Here is a 19,317-nt window from a genome sequence, read left to right as displayed (position 1 = left end):
GGTGTGGTGGCACATGTCTGTAATCCCAGCACTTGGAAGGCTGAGGTGGGAGGATTCCCATGAGTTTGAGGCCAGCCTGGGCTACAGAGTAGGTTCAAGGGAAGACTGAACTACACAACGAGACCCTGTCTCAAAAAAAAAACCAAAAAAACCCTGAAGAAAATAGAAGGACCTTTTCTCAGTCTGATAAAACCCATTTGTAAGAAACCAATAGCCAACATCATATTAAATGGGGGAAGTACACTAAAATCAGGAATAAGACAAGGGGATCCACTATCACCACCACTGCTTAATATAGTTCTTGAAACATTAACTGGAGCAATCTGGCAACAGAAAAAAATAAAGAAATATCACATGGTTTCTCTTATATGAGAAATCCAAATTATAAATAAAGAACAAAATAAAAGATAATAGGAAGTAGGGAGACAGATCTTTCTCAAATGGGAAGGGAATCAGGAGATGGAAGGAGAGAGAGAAGGCAGGGAAAGGGGATGAAAAAAGGAATTAAAATGTGTTATATACATCCACCAGCATGACACAACGAATGTAATCATTATGTACTCCAAACGTGTACTAATAAAATAAAATTTAAAAAAGAAAGGGATTTATATATATATATATATATATATATATATATATATAGGAAAGGAAGAAGTCAAATTATTATTTGCAGATAACGTGATCCCCTACATAGACGACAAAAAAATTCCACCAAAAGAGTCCTAGAATTAATAACCAAAATCAGTAATGTAGCACAATATAAAATCGCACAAAAATAATAGCATTCCTGTATATCAGTAATGAAAAAGAAATTAGGAAACTAGCTGGGCATAAGGGTACATACTAGTAATCCCAGCACTCAGAAGGCTGAAGCAGGAGGATCACAGCAAGTTAAAAGCCAGCCTGGGCTACATAGCGAGACCCTGTCTCCAAAATAAATATACATACAAACAATACAATACCATTCACAATAGCGTGAAGAAAAATTAAATACTTAGGAATTAACCTAACCAAAGAAGTAAAAACTAAAGTACTCTCAAAAAAGAGATCAAAGAGGACATCAGAACATAAAAGATATATCCCCTGTTCCTGGATAGGCAGAACCAAGATAGTCAAAATGACCATATGCCCCAAAACTGATACTGTATATGGATTTAATGCAGTCCCAATGAAAATACCAGTAGCATTCCTTACAGGACTAGAGAAAACAATCTTATAATTCACGTGAAATCAGAAGAGACCTGGTCCTGGGCAACAAGAGCAAGGTAGGAGGTGTCACATTTGCAGACTTCAAATTATGCTACAAAGCTACAGTGATACTTAAAAAAAAACAACAGTATGGTATTGGCACAAAAACAGACGTGGATCAGTGAAATGGAATAGATGATACAGAAACAACACTAGTCACATTCACCTATCTGATCTTTGACAAAGGAGCCAAAAACATCCTGGAGGAAAGATAGCCTCTTAAACAAATGCTGCTGGGGAACCTGGCTGTACACATGCAGAACATTGCACCTAGACCCATACCTCTCACATGTACTAAACAAAAATCAAAATAGATAAAAGCTCTAAATGTTAAAAACAATCCACTGGGAAATTAAATAGGTAAAACTCTTGAAGACATAGGCATAGCCAAGGACTTTCTGAACAGAACTCCAGTTGTACAAGAAATAATACCAAGAATCAACAAATAGGATCATGTCAAATTTTAAAACTTCTGTACAACAAAAGAAGCAACCAACAGAGTGAAGAGACAACCTATAGAATCGGAGAAAAAAATTGTGCCAACTATTCCTCAAACAGAGGAGTGTCTAGAATATATAAAGAACTCAAAAACTTAAACCCCCAAAATAAAAGATCCAGTCAAAAAATGGGCAACTGAAATGCACAGACACTTCTCAGAAGAACTACAAATGGTCAGAATACATGAAAAAACATTCAGCATCTGTGGCCACTAGAGAAATGCAAATTAAAACAACACTGAGATTCCACCTTACTACAGAACAAAGGATTATCAACAAAAAATCAAATAACATACTGGTGAGGCTGCAGGGGAAAAGGAACCCTTCTACAATATTGGTAGAAATGTAAACTAGTATAACCACTGTGGAAATCAATGTGGAAAGTCCTCAGAAAACTAAAACTAGAAATTCCATTTGCCCCAGGTATTCCCTTTCTAGATATCTTCCCAAAAGAGACATACTACAGTGATATATGCATACCCATGTTTATAGCAGCACAACTCATGATAGCTAAATGTTGGAAGCAGCCTATATGTCCATCAACAAATGAATAAAGAAAATTTTCCATTTATACACAGTGGAGTATACTGTGCCATAAAGGATAAATCAGTCATTTGTAGGAAAATGGATGCTCCTTGAGACCATAATGTAAATGAAATAAATCACTCAAATTTGAATATCACATGGTCTCTCTTATATGCAAAACCCAAAGCATAAATTAAAGAGCAAAATAAAAGATAATAGGAAGGGAAAGGGATAAAGAGATGGAGAGAGGGAGAGGAAAGGGATGAAAAAAAGAATTAAGATGTCTTATGTGCATGTACCAACTCCCCATGAAGAATGTAATCGTTATATGATATAGTACTGCAAACATGTACTAATAAAAGTAAAATTTTTTTAAAGGAAAACATGACATTCTATAGCAGACCTCTCTACTTGTGTTTTTGGTCATTTTCCTCTTGCATTCTTTTGGGCCTCATGCAGTGATCTCAATCCTGGCCCACCCACCTATATTAGCACCTTCATCATTTGCTTAATAGGTATACTGGATTCCTACTGTTTTACCAGGCACTGTGGTAGGATGAAGTCTGAATACTGTTGTGTTCAGTAAATCAGAAATAGTCTTTGTTTTTCAGTCTAATGGGTAGAAATGACTTTAGTCAAATAATCAATTAAGACTAAACATATAAACAATGAAAGGGGGCCGGGGATTTAGCTCAGTGGTTTCGTCGCCTGCTGCGCAAGCGCAAGGACCCAAGTTCGATCCCCGGTACCCAAAAAAAATTTTTAAAATAAAAAATAAAAAAAATAAACAATGAAAGGATAGTGAATGGAAACTGAGACCATTTAGTAAGAAGTGGATAAGTTAGTTCTAAGGGGAGCTAGTTTTTAAGGGATACATTGGAGGGACTAGAAGTAGTTTGTGCAAAAGCCTAACATGGCTTCATGTTGCATCATGGCCGTAGCCTACGAGGCAAGGTTGGCAGGAGAAAAAGCTGAAGCCCAGTAAATGGACAGGATCAAGAAGGTCCTGAGCGGAGTAGGGACCCATCAAAGTGTTTAAAGCAGAGAAGTGACATGATCAAATTGACCATTTCAAAAGATCATTCTAGGGCTGGAATGTGGCTCCACGGTAGAGCTGTGTGCTTAACATTTGCAAGTCCCTGGGTTCAAGTCCTGGCACCAGTAGCAACAAAAAAAGCTGTGTGAAAATCTGAAAATACAGTACTTGAAAAAGTATTAATAAAGGAAATAAGATCAGTAGGGATTGTTGAAATAGTCCAAGGCAAAAATGGTAAGGAGACTAAAGGCATGTGAAGGAAAAGAAATCTAGATTTTTAATTTGAACACGTCAGTGTAAAAGAACATAGGAAGAACTTCAGTCTGCAACATGGAAGTCTGCAGCACCTGTGCAGCAGCCAGTCGCATATTATCTTTCAGGCATCTGTGGGCTCAGGAGAGATTTCACTGAAAACTCAGATTTGCTAGGCGATCTTGATGAAAATTGATGGACCCAGGTGTCCTTTCAGAAAAAACCAACAATTGCTAGGTGATTTTGAAGAAAACTTAAGATCTCAGCTCAGAATATTGATTTAAAAGTCATTAGCACAAACATGCTGGTTGGGTCCTTAGGAATAGAGGTGTATAAAGAATGAGAAAGGAAAAGGATGCTATCGAAGACAAGGCCTGGAGGAATGCCACTCTAACAAGAGTAAACTGAGTAGAAAGAACTTGGGAAGAATATTGCTATATAAGAGCACCTGCCTGGTTCACGCCCTGGTCTCTGCCTACAGCAGTCTCCCTCCCCTATTCTCTAGTCTTTAATGTGCCTTTGATCTGCCTACTGGAGATACTTTGCTAAAAGAAACCAAGTCTCTTGACTGACCGGCACAGAAATCTTAGTTGGCCCCATATCTGTCCATGAAGTCCATTTCTCCTAAGTTTTTGTCTAGCTCTCTTTAAAAATCAAATAGAAGTTTCGCCTGTTTTTCCTTTTCTTCCAAACCACTCTTCTGCATATGCTGCCTTGTCAGACACACCCTCAAACCTTTGCCCACTGTGCTTTCTCAGGCTTACCAGTTTTTATACTTCTCCAGTTATCAGAATTTCAGCTTATCTCTTACAGTCTAGCTAGATGTTCCATCCTCTGTGAATCCTTCTTAGGAACCTCCAATTACAAATTGAGGCCTCTCTCCCTAAATTTCCATGTAGCTCCCTTTTAACTTTATATAATGTGTATCTCACTCTCACAACCTTTCTCCATTAAACTATAACAGCTCCTGCTCCTGCTCACTCAGTGTTGCATCCCCGGGACATCTGGCACAGTGCCTTTCTCATAGATGAGGCTCCAGATGTATTTGTTGTTGGTTTTTTCAGTTGGCACAATTAATATCCAAAACTACAATGTCATGAATCAAAATGATCTTTATTGTTTGATACAATCTTCTAGAAACTACATCTCAATGCAAAAGATTGAATTCTTGTGCTTTTTTTCTAAAAGATGGGTATTATAATTGGGAGATTTAGACTAAAATCAGATACATCATCAATAATAAATTCTTAAGTCAAAAAATCAATTATAGGGCTAGGAGACTGGGTGCCAGTCCTTGCAAGCCTAGTTTTATCCACTTCTTCCACTTTCACATGTTTATATATGAGGCTTTCTAGTGTAAAGCTGGGTGCAGTGGCACATACCTATAATCCCAGCACTCAGGAGGCTGAGGCAAGAGGACTGAGAGTTCAAGGCCAGTGTGGGCAACTTAGTGAGTTCAAGAACTCACTGAACTGCATAGTAAGACCCTGTCTCAAAAAAAAGAAAGAAAAGGAAAAACGCTAGTGTAACATTCAGACTACTTCTGTTTTTTCATGGTAACTCTGGGCCTACATTTCCTCATCTATAAATTAAAAGAAAGGTACTATGATAGCTTATGCTTTTATTTTGAGTTTCCATATTCTCTTCAGGTAAACAGTAACAACAAGAAACACAAGCGCGCGTGCACACACACACACACACAAAGAGGGTAAGTGGTTTACTCAAGCCACACAGAGTTAATGACAGAACCAAGACTAGAATTTAATCATCAACCCTAGTTGTCATTTTTCCTTTCTTGAGTCCTGTTTTTGAAAATTCCTGAGTGTAATGGCACACACCTGCAATCCTAGCATCCGGGAGGCTGAGGCAGGAAGATCACCATGAGTTTGAGGCCAGCCCGGGCTACATAGTGAGTTCAAGACCAGCCTGAACTATATAGCAAGACCCTGTCTCAAAAAATAAAGTCCATCTCTCTTACAAAGCTATTCACCGATAAATCTCCACATCATTAGGAGAGGCACTTACATTCATCCCATTAATCATTCTTTTCATGTAAATGAAAACCATCCCTAGAAGTTGTGAGTGTTTAGGAAGTGGGAGTCTCTATAGCCTGGTCCTTTCATCTGTCATCTTTGCTTTGCTTATCTTCCTGTCTTCATCCCCTCCTCTCCACGTCAGGGGTAGCCATGAAGAGGAAATGAAGTCACAAAACAAATGTCTGAGGGTTGTGTATGGGAAGGAGGGAAATAAGGGCACTCATGCTCCTTGTCTTTGTTGGCGCCGGGGGGGGGGGGGGGGGGGTGTGTGTGTTGTGGGCTGATTGTGTTCCAGCCTTGGGGCCTTTTTGTCTAAAGCTAAATTAAAACAAGCTCACAGCAACACCTCCTTCCCCCTCCTCTGCCTCCATGAGTCACTACCCCTATGACATGCTACTGCTGAGACCAAGAAATGAATGAGTAAAGGTGTTTAGAAGTGAAATATTGGGCCTGATTAAAGGTGACCTTTTCAGATAAATGTTAAAACTTTGAAATATGGATCCCCTACTAATTTAGGATACATAGGATTTGAACACAGGCAAAGAGTTCTTTGTATCATAAAAAAGGAATTGGGTATTCCAGTTATAATATGTAATAAAGTAATATAATAATACAGTAAGAAAGATGGTAGGAAGAAGTTTTAACCTACATTAAACAAACTTTCTGAGGCCATCACAGCATACATTTTAAATGAGCAGACTCTTTTATGAGTAGGCTCAGTAAGACCTGAATGTGGCACCAGATAACATTCATTGGCTTATGAGGCATAATTCAGTTTGACTTCTCTGCCCTTAACCTCTAAAACTAGATTCAAACTGATGAGAATTTCTGCTTAGAGCTGTATGTTGAGTTCTTTTTTTTTTAATCCAATAGTTCATATACATACATATATTTTTGGTAAGGTACTTGTCTTGCCCTGGGAAAAGATAAAAATAATACTTAGGCACAAATAAAGCATCCAACCTCTAATTTTTACTGTGTGTGGAATTTATTTTGCAAGCCTGTAAAGAAACTGAAAAAATTCTGTTGTGTTCAATGCTGAGTTAAGATTTGATGATTTTCTTTGATTGTTCACTTGAGGGTAGGTAGACTCAATTAGTCTTTGAATTTGAAAATTTTCATTTGTATACATTTTTTTCCAAAACTGAGTCTAAACAACTTCACAAGGAGTGAAAAATCAAGGTGTCATTGTTTCTTTCGTTTTGGAGTAACTTATAACTCCCACCTTTTGCCAGGTCTCCTCATTCTCTAATTCTTGACTTTATTAAAATAATGCTTGACTTTAAACTTTACACATAATTGTGGTCTATAAAAGCAAGTATCTTCTTGAGTCTTTATGATAAGCAGCATAATATTTAAAAATACTCAGTCCCAAATCTTGCTGAAGAATAATCTTGCAGAAATCTGATTGTGAAGGAGGAAATCTAAAAGGACAAAACGAGCATCAGTAGAGATAACACTGGGAAAAAATGGTTACTGAAACAAGACTGAAAGAGAAAGTTATACTCCTTTCATTTGATTTTGGTTTTTTGTTTTCTGAATTTTTTAATTTAAACAATTATATAGATCTATCTTTTCATTTGTGCATAATTCAAAACTTTAAAATAGTAACTATTTTCTTTGTGAATATTAAATGGACCCTTTCCATGACATCTTATTATCTCTTGGAAACCTTTAAAGTCTATTTTAAGCAACAGTGGCTTGATTTCTGCAATATTCTATTGTCATATCAAACACTATTTACTGCAGTATGCTTCGTTTGGCACTATTCTAGAGGAAACGTCTAATGCAACTTGGTATCACTGAAAGTATTTATTAGTTTGTTTGCCTCATGAAGATCCCAGAAAAAAACAAGATATATTAAACAAATATTATAAAATATTTAAAGAGCTTTCATATTCAAAATCTTGCATAGAGTTCAATAAGTATTACTATAAAAATACAGAGTATATTGAAAAGATTACAAAAGAAGCATATGATATTGAAAGTTCAGAACTTAAGTTATATGTCGTATAGTACTAGGAGATTAATTTGGGCTGATAACCCACATTTTTCAGCACACGCCTGAAAACTAACTTTGTTTATAAAGAGAGCTTAAACTTCCTGAAGAACTACTTCCTTAGTTTCCTACAGGAGCAAATATGTTATCGTGATAGATACATTTAGGACAGATTCAGACATTCTAGTTCAGGAAGTTAGTGGGTTTTCAGCATGTGAATATTGACTGTGTTGCCTTCCCTCATTTTTGACTTACTACTTGTTTTTCTTCTTCCACAGCAGTCAGTCAATAAGAGCAAGTCCCAGGATTTCAGACTAGACTCACAGTCTAGAACACAGTAAGCCACTTCTTCTAAGTAATTTGCAGTGATAAAGAGTTGAGTTGGGTTTTTTTACGGATAATTTCTCCACTTCCTTTTCTATAACATGTGATCACACTACAAGTTAGATTTCACATACTTGGTTCTTAAGAGTCTAGGTAGTTTAAGCAGAATGTTTTCGTGGTTGTACATTGAGAAGGCATATTATTCTGAAGCCATAAGAAATAATATGTAAGTAAAATAACATCAGACTAAACTTTAGAGGACCTATTTTGTCATTTACTTGTGTTTGATAACATTTTGAAATAACATTAACTGAAAACAAGTGAATGATGTGGTAAAAATAAAGTTATGAAATCCTGATTTTTAAGGCATTAAAGAAAAAAAAAAGCTAATACCCAGAACATTATCGTTATATATTTTCTTTTCTTTTTTTCGGTAGCGGGGATTGAACTCAGGACCTTGCACTTGTGATGCAGGCGAGGGCACCACTGAGCTAAATCCCCGGCCCTCGTTATATATTCTATAAATGCCTAATGTGTTTGAGTTATTTATTTTGGATTTTTATTTCACAAAATTCTATTTTATTTGGTACTTCTTGTGTCATTTAATATGTGAATAAAAATTCTTCTATTCCAAAAAAAAATTTTTGCATCAGAAACCTTCTCAAAATAGCTCTGTTTTTATCATTTCAGATTATCTTTGGGACCTAATATTAGCCCAGACTTTATATTCATTGTATTACTAAGAAAAGACACCATGAATGTAATGGCATGAACAGCTTGGGTATCTGTGTCCCTCCCCTCCCATCATGCTCACACACAGATCCACACAATTTTTGCTGAATTTCCTTCAGGAAAATTAGTTAAAGTTAGCCCTGCTATATCCCTTCACAGTTTGAAGCATAATTTGTCTCTTGTACTTCAGAAATTCTGGTTGAAATGACAGTAATTTACAGGAATTGTCAGAACCACGCAGTATCTCACAAGATGGTATTTCATTCTATAGATGAAAGGCATGTAGTGGACTTTGGGTTACAGAATCATGATCTAGAAGATATCTTAGAAAACTGAGTCATAAGCCCTCTGTTCTTAGTGTTGAGAAAACTAAGGAGAGGGGCCTTGTGCAAATTTCAAAGCACACATTTATATCAGCACCAGCACCAAGACCTAAGTCTCCTGGTTCCTAGCTCCTAGGGATTTTTATTTGTTTTTTTTTTGACTAGATACAGTGTCCACGGATTCTTTGGTAAGGTGCCATCTTGTAGTTTTCTTTTTAGAGAAAAGCCCTGCTGCTAATTGTATAACTGCATTTATGGCCTGAAAGCACATTTGCCCACATTATTGCATTTGATCCCTACAATATCCCTGGAAGAGAGGCAGACCAGTGTTCTGACCCCTGTTTTACCAGTGGAAAAACAACATCTGAAAGGCTGTGGCTTGGCCTGTGTCCCCAAGTGTGGTATGTGGCAGACACAGTGCCAAAACATATTCAACTGATTCAACTCTGCCCCTCTTGCGCTCTCCCTCTGCCTGTCCCGCCCAGCGAGCACATTCCCCAGGTCTCTCAGACTTTGGTTTCCATCTGCCAATATGTTCAATTCCAAATTCAGAATAATTGAAATTTTACAGAATAGATCATTTAGTCACTGGGCCCCAAGGAGCTGATCTCCAATCACAAATTATGCATTTTTTTTTTAATGAAAGAATGAAGACAGACTGTTTAAACAACCAAAAAATATGACCCTATTATTACATTCTGGGAACAGTGTTCTCAGTATCTTTGAAGGTGTTTAATAAAAATTTTCTAGAACTTCTTATTAGATATTATGCAAATAAGAGTGTCTTCCACACACCACTCTGACCCATCTGGATAGCTGTTTTCAAGTAATGCACAGATCTGTACCTTGCCCTCCAGATTAAAGTCCAGTAAGCCTCACAGCATCTGTTTCTAAAGGCTGTCAGGATAGCTCAGCTTCTTTTTTTGCACATAGAGCACTTAAGAGCCTTCTAAAAATACACTTGATCTTAGCCAAAAGGCCGAGAAGCGATGAACCTTCTAAAAATAAATTCACTAGAATGTTCAGTCCAAATGTTCAAGTTCATTTAAAGCCTTTGGCCTTTCTCTGAAGGATGAATTAAGATCTTTTTGAATGAGTCTGCTGTACCCATGTAAATGGACATGGGCTTGTTTTATTTCTTTACGGTCCTGCCTTTCAGTTTGTGACATTTTGCTCATTCAAATATGATTAACCATCTGAATTAACTCTTGACACTTTCCACTTGAATTTCTTATATTTTTTTCTGAGAAATGTCAGTGACTTCTGTACAACTTATATAAATTTAAGTAAAACTGCTGTCTTTTAGATATTATGAAAAGCCATTTATAAGTTAATTAGCAAAGGCACTTTCTTAGAGGTCTTAAATATTCATTTTTTGTACCTCATACCCTTGTGATGTTTTGTATTAATCTGCCCAAGTCACAGTTTGTAATGAAGCTTCTATAAATCTTATAATCCTTAACAAATATTATTATTGTATCCTAGTTATTTATATATTCTGTATTGAGTTTCATGGAGATTGTTTGTTTGGGTTTCTAACATTAGAAGGCGTTATTTCATTAACAACTTTGGCCAGAGAGGTTAATTCAGATGGTCAATCATATCACAGTCCTTTATTTGTAAACAGTCATGTCAAAAATAAATATAGTACACCCACCAGTGTCAATGCCAAGTATCCTATCATCCCTTCACTATATATCTCTGTCCATTTTCATAATAATCCTATTCCAGACTTCCCATTGCTTCTCTCCATAAAAATGGCATTTACAGCCCACCCCTTTGCCCTAAAATATCCTATTTGTAATCTTTCCTTCTCGGTTCTTACTTGGATTATCTAATTTGCAGGCTTCCCACCCTTGTCCCCTTTGTTTCTGAAATGAAAGCTATCCATTGTTGTGAGACACCACAATGTACTCAGCACTAGGCTTAGAGCATTGAGAGATATCAGAGTACCACAGGGTAGGTGAGAAAGTAGGAGTAAGCATTTAGAATGCAACAGATTGTATAATTAGGGGTTATATAAATGGAGTAACCCAAGTGGTAATTACAGGAAGAGAGGAATGAGTAGCTAGCAAAGCCCTGGGCGAGGAATAAGGCTTTGGAGCTTTGACATGAGGAGAACATTTGCATGTGATGCATAGGGAAATGTGTTTCAGACTGAAGGGGAGAGTACAGCAGCACAGAAGGGAGCTGGAGTGGAGAGAGTGGAAGGAGACTGACTAATCTGTGGTTTGAGGCTGAGGATTTGCTGTCGGAGGAAAAAAATGGTCTAGAGCTTGTACCTCTTGAGGAATACAGCAGGAGAGAGTTCAGGGAACAACTGATGATCAGAAGGTGGGACTAGGATATGTGTCTCACTGTTTGTGCAATATTTTACAGAAGCCTGAGCAAACATTTTTCTCTGTCTAAAGAATTTGGTCTTGTTCTAGTCCTAGATGCTGCTGTAAAGAGGAGCAATGAGGAGCAGCCTGTCTAGATGAACAAGAGTGGTTCATTTGTGAGCATCAGTCCCATGGGGGAAATGCTGATCATCTGCTCTCCATAGTGGGTGCTGTGCTAGGCACTGACATGCAGTGTATTCCGTGGAGGAGTGTTGCCTGTGGCAGGGAAGACAGACACAGTGCATACTTGTTTGCTAATTCAGATTTACTGGTCAGCTACCGTGTCACAGTATTCAGATTCTGAGACATAACAGTAGACAGATAAAAATCCTTACTGCAGAGAGCTAACATTTTATTTACTTGTGTAAAATTTCTTATGTCAGATGTGCGCTGTGCTATGGAGAAAAACAAAGCATGGATAGGGAATGGGAGAGGGAAATGTGAAGGTTGTAGTTTAAAGTAGGAATGTCAGAGTTCTCACTGACAAGAGCAGAAGGAAGAAGGAAAATGTGTACAATGAGTAAGTGGGGGACAAGTGCAAAGGGTCTTGAGGCAAGAGCACATCAGGTATTCTAAAATGATAGTAAGGGAATTGCTGGAGTTTCTGGAGTGGAGTAAGCAGCTACAAGAGAATGGATAATATCAAAGTGAGCAGGAAGACCTTGCAAGCCATTGTACGGCTTTTGACTTTTACACTGAGTGAAACAGAGAGCCATTAAACAGGGGAAGTGATGTGAAATAGCCATTAAACAGAGGAGGTGACTTAATTGAGGACTATCACTCTGGTCTTGGAGATGAACATACACATAAATGGACAGGAGTGGAACCAGGGACCAATTACTGAAGTTACCCAGATAGGACTTAATGATACTTGAAAAAAGAGTGCTAGCCATGGAGTTACCGAAGTCAGATTTTGTGTATACATATGTGTTTCTAGCATTTTAATGAGACACATTTGATATACAAAAAACTGCCCATATTTAAAGAATAGAGTTGGTTTTAACATAGATATATATATGCCTGTGAATCATTACCACATTTAAAGTAATTAAATATGCATCTCCCCAATATATTTCATTGTATTTTTATAATTTTTCACTTCTCCTCTTCCCTTTCATCCCCTGACAGTCATACATCTCTTTCTCTAACTTGATAGAATTTCTTTTGTATTAAATTCTTTTATTGGTACATTATAGGTATACAACACAATTACATTTCTCATTGGGAATTGTACCTTTACATAATGCATCTTGGTTCTTATTTTTTCCCCATTCCTAGCCCTCCCTTCACGCCCTCCACCCTTCCCTATTTACAAAGACTTTGTTTCCATTTTTTCCATTTCTCAGCATTTTTCCTCTCCCTTCTTTCCTTTCCCCTGCCCCTCCCACTACCCCTACCCCTTTGGACCTTTTCTTCCTATTTTACATTATCGATTATTCATTCTAATCATTGGTACATTTTAGGTATACAATATAATAACATTCATCATTGGAAATTTGCACCTTTACATATTCCCTCTTGGTTCTTCTTTTTCACCCTTGCCCAGCCCTCCCTTCAACCCCTCCAGTCCTCCCTAATTACAAAGATTTTGTTCCTATTTTTCCATTTTCTCATATTCATCCCATTCCCTTCTATCCTTTCCCCTAGCCCTCCCACCTCCTTCCCCTTTGCCCCTTTTCTTCCTATTTCACATTACCTATTATACATTTAGTCCTTATTTACACTTTCAGTTTCTCACACCAGAGAAACTATTTGGTATTTACACATGTGTGTCCTACTTATTTCACTTAAGAGTATCACCTCAATGTGCATCCACTTAGCTATAAATGTCTGTAATTTCTCATTTTTTATGGCTGAGTGGTACTCCATTTTATTAAAAAATCACATTTTCTTTATCCAGCCTCCAGTTGATGGGCATTTGGGCTGTTGCCAAGTTTTAGCTATTACAAACAGTGCTGCTATGAACATGGGTGCACATATATCACTGTGGTATGATTCTTTTAATTCTTTGGGGAAGATCCCCAGCAGTGGAATAGCGGGGTCAAATGGGACTTCCAGTCCTAGTTCTTTGAGGTATCTCCATACTGATTTCCACAGTGCTTGCACCAGTCTACACTCCCACCAGCAGTGGAGCAGGGTTCCTCTTTCCCCACAGCCCCGCCAGCATTTGTTATTGGTTGATTTCATGATAGCAGCCATTCTTTCTGGAGTGAAGTGGAATCTCAGCATTGTTTTCATTTGCATCTCTCGAATGACCAGTGATGTTGAACATTTTTTCATGTATTTATTTGCTGTTTCTACTTCTTTATCTGAGAAATGTCTCTTCATTTCAGCTGCCCATTTTTCGATTGGGTCTTTAAATTTGGGAGGTCTGATCTTTTTAAGTTCTTTATAGATTTGAGATAGTAGACCTTTGTCTGAGGAAGAGCAGGTGAAGATTTTTTCCCACATTGTGGGTTGTCTCTTCACTGCTGGTGGTTTCTCTTGCTGTGCAGAAGCCTTTTAATAAGAAGAGATCCCCCTTGTTGACTGTTTGTGCTAGTTCATGGGCAACTGAGGTTTTGTTCATAAAATCTTTCCCTACACCGACGTCTTCAAGGGTTCTACCTAACCTCTGCTCTAACTGGTTCAGAGTTTCTATTTTAATATTTAGGTCTTTAATCCATTTTGATTTTAGTTTAGTGCATGTTGAGAGATATAGGTCTAGTTTTAATCTTTGGCAAGTTGAAGCCCAATTTTTCCAGCACTATTTATTAAAGAGGCTATCTTTCCTCCAGTGAGAGTGTTTGGCTCCTTTGTCAAAGATGAGATGGCTGAGTGTGTCTGGCATTGTTTCTGCATCCTCTAATCTGTTCCACTGGTCCTCAAGTCTGTTTCTTTGCCAGTACCATGCTGTTTTTATCACAGTAGCTTTGTAGTACAGTTGCAGGTTGGGGATTGTGATACCCCCTGCCATGTCTCTGTTACCTAGAATTGCTTTTGCTATTCTGGGTCTCTTCTTGTTCCAAATGAATTTTTGGATTGTTTTCTCAAGGTACATGAAGTATGGTGCTGGGATCTCAATTGGAATTGCATTGAATCTATATAGCAGTTTTGGAAGTATGGCCATTTTCACTATATTAATCCTTCCTACCCAGGAGCAGGGGATGTCTGTCCATTTTCTGATATCATCTTCAATCTCTCTTTTCAGAGTGCCATAGTTTTCAGAGAAGAGGTCTTTGATTTCTTTCGTTAGGATGATTCCTAGGTATTTGAGTTATTTGGATGCTATTGTGAAAGGAATTATTTGCCCTATTTCTCGCTCAGTGAGTCTGTCATTGGTGTAGAGGAAAGCTATTGATTTTTGTGTGTTGACCTTGTAACCAGCTACTTGACTGAATTTGGTTATTAAGTCTAGAAGACTTTTTTGGTGGAGTTCTTGGGTTCTTCTATATAGAGTATCATGTCATCTGCAAATAATGACAGTTTGACTTCTTCATTACCTATCTTTATTCCTTTTATTTCTTTCTCTTGTCTAATTGCCATGGCTAATGTTTCCAGAACTATATTGAACAAGAGTGGTGATAGTGGACATCCTTGTCTTGTTCCTGATTTTAGTGTGAAGGATTTCAGTTTTTGACCATTTAGTATGATACGGGCTATTGGTTTTTCATAGATGGCTTCTATCAGATTGAGGTAGAGCCCATCTATTCCAATTTTTTGTAGGGTTTTTATCATAAATGCATGTTGGATTTTGTCAAATGCTTTTTCTGCATCTATGGAGATAATCATATGGTTTTTGTCCTTGGCTCTATTGATATAGTGTATTACATTGATTGATTTTCGTATATTGAACCATCCCTGCATCTGCCAGTATCTTATTAAGGATTTTTGCATCTATGTTCATTAGTGAGATTGGCCTATAGTTCTCTTTTTCATTTGGGTCTTTCTCTGCTTTGGGGATCAAGGTGATGCTTGCTTCTAGGAATGAATTTGGGAGTATTGCTTCCCTTTCAATTTCACTGAAGAGTTTAAACAGTAGTGGCAGCAGTTCCTCTCTAAATGTCTTGTAGAATTCAGCAGTGAAGCCATCAGGGCCTGGGCTTTTCTTAGTTGATAAGTTTTTAATTACCTTTTCAATTTCATTGGTTGATATTCGATTGTTCAGAATTTTTAGGTCTTCTTCGTTCAACTTTGGTAATTCTTATGTATCTAGGAATCTGTCCATTTCTTCTGTGTTGTCCATCTTATTGGCATATAATTTCTGGAAGTAGGTATTGATGATCCTCTGGATTTCTGCTGAGTCTGTTGTAATTTCACCCTTTTCTTTCCTAGTTGCATGAATTTGGGCCTTTTCTTTCCTTTTTCTGACAAGGTTGGCTAAAGGTTTGTCAATTTTGTTGATTCTTTTGAAGAACCAACTCTTGGCTTCATTGATTTTTTTGTATCATTCCCTTAGTCTCCATTGCATTGATTTCTCCTCTGATCTTTATCATTTCCTCCATTGTGTGAGGTTTGGGTTTGTCCTGGTCTTTTTTTTCTAGAAGCTTGAGGTTCAGCATCAGGTTGTTTAATTGGGCTTGTTCTGTTTTCCTAATATGCGTATTCACTGCTATGAATTTCCCTCGTAAGACAGCTTTCTTTGTGTCCCATAGATTCCCATATGTTGTATTGTCATTGTCATTTAATTGAAGGAACTGTCTGATTTCTTCTTTAATTTCCTCTGTGACCCATTGGTTATTCAGAAGTGTGTTGTTCAATTTCCACGTGTTTATGAAATGTTTTGAGTTTCTTTTGCTATGGATCTCCAATTTCATCGCACTATGGTCTGATAATATACAGGGGATAACTTCAATTCCTGTGCACTTACTTAAACATGTTCTATGTGTGAGTATGTGGTCTATTTTGGAGAATGAGCCATGTGCAGCTGAGAAGAATGGGTATTTTGATTTTGTGGGGTGGAAGACTCTTTAACATCTGTTAAGTTCATTTGTTCAAGAATTCAATTGAGTTCTAGTATTTCATTACTTATTTTTAGTCTAGTTGATCTATCCATTTGTGACAGTGGGGTGTTGAGGTTCCCCACTACAATTGTATTAGTGCATATATGACTTTTCATGTCCGTTAGTATTTGTTTTATATAGTTGGGTGCACTAGTGTTTGGTGCATAGATATTTATGATTGTCATCTCTTCCTCTTGGATTCTTCCCTTTACAAGGATGTAGTGTCCTTCTTCATCTCTCTTCAACAGTGTTGGTTTGAAATCTACTTGATCTGCAAAGAGGATAGCTATTCCTGCTTTTTTTCAGGTTCCTGTTGCATGGAGTATTGTTTTCCACCCTTTAACTTTCACTCTATGAGTTTCCTTTTGAATGGAGTGTGTTTCTTGTATGCAGCATATTGTTGGATTTTGCTTCTTGACCCATTCTGCCAGTCTATTTCTTTTGATTGGTGAATTGAGACCATTAACGTTGATGGTTATAACTGAAACATATTGACTTGTCATTGCCATGACTTTTTCTTTTTGTTGGATTCTCCCCCTTTACATTTAATTTCTTGTCATGCCAGATGGGTTCATTCTGCTTTGCTTCCTGGGGTTGTGATCCTCAATGTCTGTTCCTAGTATATTGTGTAAAATTCTTTGGAGTGCTCGTTTGGTATTCACGAAGTTCCTAAGGTCCTCTTTGTCATAAAAGTATCTTATTTCTCCATCCATTTTGAAAGATAGTTTTGCAGGGTACATCCATCTGGGTTGGAGGCTGTTTTCTTTTAGGGCTTGGAATATGTCACTCCAAGCTCTTCTTGCCTTGATGCTTTGTGTTGAGAAGTCTGCTGTGGTTCTGATGGGCTTTCCTTTGTATGTGATTTGTTTCTTTTCTCTCACTGCTTGTAGAACTTTGTTCTTCTGTTGAGTTTCTGAAATCTTAACGATTGTATGCACATGTGTAGATTTTTTTTGATCAAGGCTATTTGGGGTTCTATATGCCTCATTTATTTGTATGTCAAGCTCTTTTCCCATGCTTGGGAAGTTTTCTGCCATTATTTCTGTGAAGAGATTTTGTTATGTCATCTCCACTCTGTTTCTTCATTGAGCCCAATCAGTCTTATGTTATTCTTCTTTGCATCGTCTAGCAGCTGCTGGATTGATTTCTCATGTTCCCGTATAATTTTGAAGCAATTTTTCTTTTCCTGGTCACTAATTGCAATCTTATCTTCTATATCTGAAATTCTGTCCTCACATTAGCTCATTCTGCTGTGTAGACTTTCAGTGGAGCTTTTCATGTTCTGGAAATCTATTTGCATCTGTTTTATGGATTCCATTTGTTTCTTATGTTGCAATTCCATCATGTTCCTGAGTTCCTCTCTAGATTTATTAATCATGTCTTGCACTAGGGGCATAATTTCTCCTGTTATCTGAGAAATTATTTCTGATTTCAGTTTTTCCAGATCCCCTTTTGTTGCCAGTTCAGTGGGTCCAGGTGGTTGAGTATCAGAGTGTTCCATCTCATTTCCCTTTGGTGTTGCTGTAGGTGATCTGGAAGTCTGGTTTTGAGACTTATTTACATGTTTTCTCATTTCGACTGGGGTGGGGGGCTGTTAGCACCTGCACGGATTCCCTCCTCTGAGCTGGGTGAGGTGGGCCAGGGGCCGGGAGCAGCAGTAGGGATGGTAACCCAAAAGCCCTTTCCTGTGGGCTGGGTGCAACGGGAGGGATGGTGGCCGGGAAGCCCCTTCCTCTGAACTAGGAGCAGTGGGATGGCGGCTCAGAAGCCCCTCCCTCTGGGCCGGGAGTTGTGGGAGGGATGGTGGCCTGGAAGCCCCTTCCTCTGGGCCAGGAGCAGCGGGACAGAAGGTGGCCCAAAGCCCTTTCCTCTGGGCTGGGAGCAGCGGGAGTGATGGTGACCGGGAAGCCCCTTCCTCTGGCCCAGGAACAGCGGGACTCAGTACCTTGGACTGGTGGTCTGGTGTCCTCTGCATCTTTGTAGTGTGGAACCAGGTGGCTGCCTGTCTGCAGCGGGGTGATTTGGTGTCTTCCGCGCGACTCAGGACCTCGATAGAGCGTGCACAGACCTGCCTGTCTGCAGCGGGCTGATTCAGCGTGTTCTGTGCTACTCAGGACCTCGGTAGGGCATGGGCAGACCTGCCTGTCTGCAGCGGGATGATTTGGCTTCTTCCGCGCAACTCAGGACCTCGGTAGGGCATGCATAGACCTGCCTGTCTATAGCGGGCTGATTCGGCGTGTTTTCTGTGACTCGGGACCTCGGTAGGGCCAGAATTTTAAATACCATGGTTGATGTATCTTTAGATTGCTTCCAGTTTGGGACCAGTACAAATGAAGCTAATAGTAATGTCTCTGTCCAAGTCATTGTGTGGACATTTGCTTTTACTTTTCTTTGGTTAAATACCTAAGAGTGACAGCCCTCCCACCACTCCCCGCCCAGAGGAAGGGGCTTCTGAGCCACCATCCCACTGCTCCTGGTCCAGAGGAAGGGGCTTCAGGGCCACCATCCTTCCCACCACTCCCGGCCCAGAGGAAAGGGCTTTGGGGCCGACTTCTGTCAGGCCCCTCCCAGCCCAGAGGAAGGGGCTTCCAGGCCACCATCCCTACCGCCAATCCCAGCCCCTGTCCCACTTTACCCAGCTCAGAGGAGGTGAGCTGCACAGATGCCAACAGCACCCCCCGCCCCCCCAGTGGAAAGGAGAAAACACGTAAATAAGTCTCAAAACCGGACTTCCAGATCACCTACAGCAACCCCAAAGGGAAATGAGATGGAATACTCTGATAGTCAACCACCTGGACCCACTGAACTGGCAACAAAAGGGGATCTGGAAAAACTGAAATCAGAAATAATTTCTCAGATAACAGGAGACATTGTGCCCCTAGTGCAGGACATGATTAATAAATCTAGAGAGGAGCTCAGGAACATGATGGAATCCCAACATAGGAAACAAATGGAATCCATAAAACAGATGCAAATAGATTT

General features: G+C 38.8%; 1 protein-coding gene across 13 annotated transcripts in view; it reads left to right on the top strand.

The window, feature by feature from the left end:
- The window catches only part of Ahi1 (Abelson helper integration site 1), a 212,360-nt gene that overhangs the window by 169,577 nt on the left and 23,466 nt on the right, over nt 1–19,317 (top strand). For 8 of the 13 annotated variants that reach the window (XM_087190009.1, XM_087190014.1, XM_021249541.2 and 5 more), the window contains one exon: nt 7,872–7,930. The exons of the other annotated variants lie outside the window; for them this stretch is intronic. In XM_087190009.1, the coding sequence (XP_087046135.1) occupies nt 7,872–7,930 (59 nt within the window). The remainder of the gene's footprint in view (nt 1–7,871; nt 7,931–19,317) is intronic. 13 annotated transcript variants of the gene reach the window in all.

Source organism: Heterocephalus glaber, unplaced genomic scaffold (genome assembly GCF_053883595.1).
Source record: "Heterocephalus glaber isolate CG9 unplaced genomic scaffold, H.glaber_assembly_v1.0 deba00001550, whole genome shotgun sequence".
NCBI classification, from domain to species: domain Eukaryota; kingdom Metazoa; phylum Chordata; class Mammalia; order Rodentia; family Bathyergidae; genus Heterocephalus; species Heterocephalus glaber.
This window is presented reverse-complemented; position numbering and strand designations above follow the sequence as displayed.